The following is a 6,264-nucleotide window of genomic DNA, read 5'->3' as shown; positions in this document are numbered from 1 at the left end:
ATCACTAAGAACATACTTCAGCACAGCGGTCACTGTTGGCAAAGAAAATTTAGTACAAAAATAAGATGAAGATCATAGATGCATTTTTAGAAACGATCACATCTTAAACCTTCATCTATCTATTTTATTATTTTTTAAAATGATATAATTAAAGCACATACTGAATATTGGCACATTTTACAATGCCATTTTGCTGTAGCCTGTCCAAATATCTCATTAATCAGAAAATTCACTTAACAGCTTCCCAGTTTAACTATAATCTCTTTCTTATTGCAACTTACTTTTCTTTGCTAAGGAGTATGCTTCATCCACTCTTCTTTTTACTGATGGACTTTTCAAAGCTGTTTTTGCCTAGAGATAATATAGAACAATCCATTAATTAGGTTTCTTGCCATGTGTTATCGATCATGATAGCAAAACACTAATTCTGCCCATTGCTAACTAGAGTATTAGACAGAATATTATGAAATAGAATAATATAACTAGAGAATTCTATCTTAGTATAATACATCCTATTGAGCTAATCCCCTTGCACATTCTGAAGTCTTGCCCATATCCTCTTATCTAACTTGATTCTTTCTCTATTCCCATTTTCTTTCTTCCTTTCTCTTTTACTCCTTCTCCCCTAAACTCAATTTGTTATTTTAAACTAGTCAACCTTGGTTTCAGTTTTTCATATTCCCTCCAACCTTAGATTTCTGATCACGTATACCAAATATTAGCAGTTGGCCAACAAATATTTATGGAGTGACTACAAAGTGCCAAATCCTGTGCTAAGCTCTGGGGATACCCAGGTGAGAATGACAGCAACAGCCTCTGTCCTGTGTATGTGACTCTGGCCAGCAAGGAGAAAACTAGCCCAGGCAGAGATAGTCAGTTGAGAGAACACCATTCTAGAATGGTTGTCTATCCTATTGTCATTTGGCTATTTAATCACTAGATACTTATGGGTATTTCTCTTGGGAATGAGATGTCTGCAATAAAACAGAAGTCCAAAGGCCAGAGAAAGAGTAGAATACACATCTCCACGTTGCCTGCTGTTTTCTCAGAGCAGGCTTTGTGCTGCAGTCTTACAAGAACTGAGCCAGAGAAACGGGAGTTATACAATTGGATAAAACTTTTGTTACTCGGTTTTACTTTAAGATGTGTTTTCCCTTGATACATCTTTTAGAAGAAACAATCTATACTAAAATTTCAATAATACAGGAAATCAATTTAAATTGAGAGGAAAAAATTCAGAGATTCTCTTCTAAACTGAGACATTCTGTGGAAATGATTAAATAAAAAGATTTCAACTGATGGTTTAATTGTATGAATGAGCAGAGGGAACACGGGTCTTTGACTTTATGTCTTTTTTCTTTTGCTGTAACTCTTTTGACACCTTTGGATGTATTCTAAGAGTTTATACCTGGGTTATACCTGGTTGTCTGCTCCCCAGGTGTAACAATGATTTTTAAAACTGACCTTCTGATAATTGTAAATCAGAGCCCAAAGCGCAGCTGCTCCAATCCTCTGAGCATTTTGATTCTCACTTTCCAGACAGGCAGCAAGCATAGTAATGACTTTTTCTAAAAATGAACATATATTTTTAAAAAGTTCAGTCCCAGACACTGCATTGTATTCTTATCTTGGACTAGTCAGACACCCGCCTCTTTTCCCGTTAGAATGCATGCACAAAGTTGGTATCACTAGACTATGGCAAAACCAATCTTTTACATCATGTGGTATTTGGGAGGACAACCTCAAAACATTGTTTTCATGTCAGGCATAGAAGGATCAAAGACACTGAGGTTGCCTCATTTTTTGGCCTGAATTCAACAAAAGGCACGTTCATTTAAAGACAAGTGTGCAAAAATAAGTATACAATTAGTTATATTAATGAGTTACTCAATTATAGCTAACATTTTGGCAGGCAGAAAAACCGATCTGCTTTCATGATAAATTATAGACTATAATACAAACATATCAATAGAATGAGCTACTATATAAAAACGATAATCAAATATCATACTGGTTGATCTTTTTTAAAGATGACTAGGGGCCGTGTGCGGTGGCTCAAGCCTGTAATCCCAGCACTTTGGGACGCCAAGACGGGCGGATCACGAGGTCAGGAGATCGAGACCATCCTGGCTAACCCAGTGAAATCCCGGTCTCTACTAAAACATACAAAAAAAACTAGCCAGGCGAGGTGGTGGGCACCTGTAGTCCCAGCTACTTGGGAGGCTGAGGCAGGAGAATGGCGTAAACCCGGGAGGCGGAGCTTGCAGTGAGCTGAGATCCGGCTACTGCACTCCAGCCTGGGCAACACAGCGAGACTCCGTCTCAAAAAAAAGAAAAAAAAATAAAAAAATAAAAATAAAATAAAATAACAATAGTTGAAAAGAAAATATTTTACTCTTCTCCTCCAAAGGATCACAACTCCTCACCAGCAAGGGAACAAAACTGGACGGAGAATGAGTCTGACAAAGTGACAGAAATAGGCTTCAGAAGGTGGGTAATAACCAACTCCTCCAAGCTAAAGGAGCATGTTCTAACCCAATGCAAGGAAGCTACGAACCTTGAAAAAGATTAGAGGAATTGCTAACTAGAATAACCAGTTTAGAGAAGAACATAAATGACCTGATGGAGCTGAAAAACACAGCATGAGAACTTCATGAAGCATACATAAGTATCAATAGCGAAATCGATCAAGCAGAAGAAAGGATATCAGAGATTGAAGATCAACTTAATGAAATAAAGCATGAAGCCAAGATTAGAGAAAAAAGAATGAAAAGGAATGAACAAAGCCTCCAAGAAACATGGGACTATGTGAAAAGAAGAAACCTACATTTGATTGGTGTACCTGAAAGTGATGGGAAAAATGGAACCAAGTTGGAAAACGCTCTTCAGGTATTATCCAGGAGAACTTCCCCAACCTAGCAAGACAGGCCAACACTCAAATTCAGGAAATACAGAGAACACCACAAAGATACTCCTTGAGAAGAGCAATCCCAAGACACATTATCATCAGATTCATCAAGGTTGAAATGAAGGAAAAATGTTAAGGGCAGCCAGAGAGAAAGGTCGGGGTATTCACAAAGGGAAGCCCATCAGGCTAACAGCAGATCTCTCTGCAGAAACCCTATAAAAGCCAAGAGAGACTGGGGGCCAATATTCAACATTCTTAAAGAATTTATCTTTTCTTTTTGGAGGGGGAGGGGGATGGAGTCTTGCTCTGTCATCCAGGCTGGAGTGCAGTGGTTAGATCTCGGCTCACTGCAACCTCTGCCTACTGGGTTTAAGTGATTCTTCTGTCTCAGCCTCCCGAGTAGCTGGGAAACAGGTGGGCACCACCACACCTGGCTAATTTTTTTGTATTTTTATTAGAAACTGAGTTTCAACCATATGAGCCAAGCTGGTCTCGAACTCTGGATCTCATGATCCGCCCACCTTGGCCTCCCAAAAGGCTGGGATTACAGGCATGAGCCACTGCGCCTGGCCCAAGAAAATAATTTTCAACCCAGAATTTCATATCTGGACATACTAAGCTTCATAAGCAAAAAAGAAAACCCTTTACAGAAAAGCAAATGCTGAGAGATTTTGTCACCACCAGCCCTGCCTTACAAGAGCTCCTGAAGGACACACTAAATATGGAAAGGAAAAACTGGTACCACCCACTGTAAAAACATATCAAATTGTAAATAACATCGACACTATGATGAAACTGAATCAACTAACTGGCAAAATAACCAGCTAGCATCATAATGACAGGATCAAATTCACACATAACAATATTAACCTTAAATGTAAATGGGTTAATGCCCCAATTAAAAGACACAGACTGGCAAATTGGATATAGTCAAGGACCCACTGGTGTGCTGTATTCAGGAGACCCATCTCATGTGCAAAGACACACATAGGCTCAAAATAAAGGGATGGAGGAAGATTTACTAAGCAAATGGCAAGCAAAAAAGAAAAACAAAAGCAGGGGTGGCAATCTTAGTCTCTGATAAAAAAGATTATAAACCAACAAAGATCAAAAAAGAAAAAGAAGGGCATCACACAATGGTAAAGGGATCAATGCAACAAGAAGAGCTAACTATCCTAAATATATATGCACCCAATACAGGAGCACCCAGATTCATAAAGCAAGTTTTTAGAGACCTACAAAGAGACTGAGACTCCCACACAATAATAATGGGAGACTTTAACACCCGACTGTCAATTTTAGACACATCAACAGACAGAAAATTAACAAGGATATTCAGGACTTGAACTCAACTCTGGACCAAGCAGACCTAATAGAACTCTCCACCCCGAATCAACAGAGTATACATTCTTCTCAGCACCACATTGCACTTATTCTAAAACTGACCATACACTTAGAAGTAAAACACTCCTCAGCAAATGCCAAAGGACCGAAATTATAACAGTCTCTCACAGCACAGTGCAATCCAATTAGAACTCAGGATTAAGAAACTCACTCAAAACCGCACAACTACATGAAAACTGAACAACCTGCTCCTGAATGACTATTGGGTAAATAACATAATTAAGGCAGAAATAAATTAGTTCTTTGAAACCAAATAGAACAAAGACATAATATACCAGAATCTCTGAGACACAGCTAACGCAGTGTTTAGAGGGAAATTTATAGCACAAAATGCCTACAGGCGAAAGGGGGAAAGATCTAAAATCAACACCCTAACATCACAATTAAAAGAACTAGAGAAGCAACAGCAAACAAATTCAAAAGCTAGCAGAAGACAAGATCAGAGCAGAACTAAAGGAGAGAGACACAAAAAACCCTTCAAGAAATCAATGAATCCAGGAGCTGGCTTTTTGAAAAGATTAACAAAATAGATAGATCGCTAACCAGACTAATAAAGAAGAAAAGAGAGAAAATCAAATGGACACAATAAAAAATGATAAAGGGGAGATCACCACTGATCCCACAGACATATAAACTACCATCAGAGAATACCATAAACACCTCTACACAAATAAACTAGAAAATCTAGAAGAAATGGATAAATTCCTGGACACATATACCCTCCCAAGACTAAACTAGGAAGAAGTCAAACCCTTGAATAGATCAGTAACAAGTTCTGAAATTGAGGCAGTAATTAATAGACTACTAACCAAGAAAAGCCCAGGACCAGAGGGATTCACAGCCGAATTCTACCAGAGGTAAAAAGAGGAGCTGGTACCATTCCTCCTGAAACTATTCCAATCAGTAGAAAAAAAGGGAATCCTCCCTAACTCATTTTATGAGGCCAGCATCATCCTGATACCAAAACCTGACAGAGACACACACAAAAAAGAAAATTTCAGGCCAATATCTCTGATGAACATCGATGCGAAAATCCTAATAAAATACTGGCAAACCAAATCCAGCAGCACATCAAAAACCTGTTCCACCTAGATCAAGGCAGCTTCATCCCTGGGATGCAAGGCTGGTTCAACATACACAAATCAATAAATGTAATCCATCACATAAACAGAACTAACAACAAAAACCACAGGATTATCTCAATAGACACAGAAAGGCCTTCAAAAAAATTCAACACCCCTTCATGCTAAAAACTCTCAATAAACTAAGTATTGATGCAACATATCTCAAAATAAGTTATTTATGACAAACCCATAGCGAATATCACACTGAATGGGCAAAAACTGGAATCATTCCCTTTGAAAACCGGCATAAGGATGCCCTCTTTCACCGCTCCTATTCAACATAGTATTGGAACTTCTGGCCAGGGCAATCAGGCAAGAGAAAAAAATAAAGGGTATTCAAATAGGAAAAGAGGAAGTCACATTGTCTCAGTTTGCAGATGACATGATTGTATATTTTAAAAACCCCAAAGTCTCACCCCAAAATCTCCTTAAGCTGATAAGCAACTTCAGCAAAGTCTCAGGATACAAAATCACTATGCAAAAATCACAAACATTCCTATACACTAATAATAGACAAACAGAGAGCCAAATCATGAGTGAACTCCCATTCACAGTTGCTACAAAGAGAATAAAATACCTAGGAATACAACTTACAAGGGATGTGAAGGACCTTTTGAAGGAGAATTACAAACCATTGCTCAAGGAAATAAGAGAGGAAACAAATGGAAAAACATACCATGCACTTGGATAGGAAGAATCAATATCGTGAAAATGGCCATACTGTCCAAAGTAATTTACAGATTCAATGCTATCCCCATCAAGCTACCGTTGACTTTCTTCAAAGAATTGGAAAAACTACTTTAAATTTCATATGGAACTAAAAAGAGT

General features: G+C 38.2%; 1 protein-coding gene across 7 annotated transcripts in view; it reads right to left on the bottom strand.

Moving 5' to 3' along the window:
- Nucleotides 1-6,264, bottom strand: part of LOC105476947 (rotatin) — a 215,439-nt gene that overhangs the window by 21,990 nt on the left and 187,185 nt on the right. For all 7 annotated transcript variants that reach the window (XR_011616799.1, XR_011616798.1, XR_011616802.1 and 4 more), the window contains 2 exons: nt 1,465-1,568; nt 282-351 (listed from right to left, as the gene is read on the bottom strand). Coding sequence is in view for 1 of the 7 variants with exons in the window: in XM_071085193.1 (XP_070941294.1) it covers nt 282-351; nt 1,465-1,568 (174 nt within the window). In the remaining 6 variants the exon portion in view is untranslated. The remainder of the gene's footprint in view (nt 1-281; nt 352-1,464; nt 1,569-6,264) is intronic.

This window comes from Macaca nemestrina, chromosome 19 (genome assembly GCF_043159975.1).
Source record: "Macaca nemestrina isolate mMacNem1 chromosome 19, mMacNem.hap1, whole genome shotgun sequence".
Lineage (NCBI taxonomy): Eukaryota > Metazoa > Chordata > Mammalia > Primates > Cercopithecidae > Macaca > Macaca nemestrina.
The sequence above is the reverse complement of the archived record's forward strand: the minus strand, read 5'-3'. Positions and strand labels throughout refer to the sequence as shown.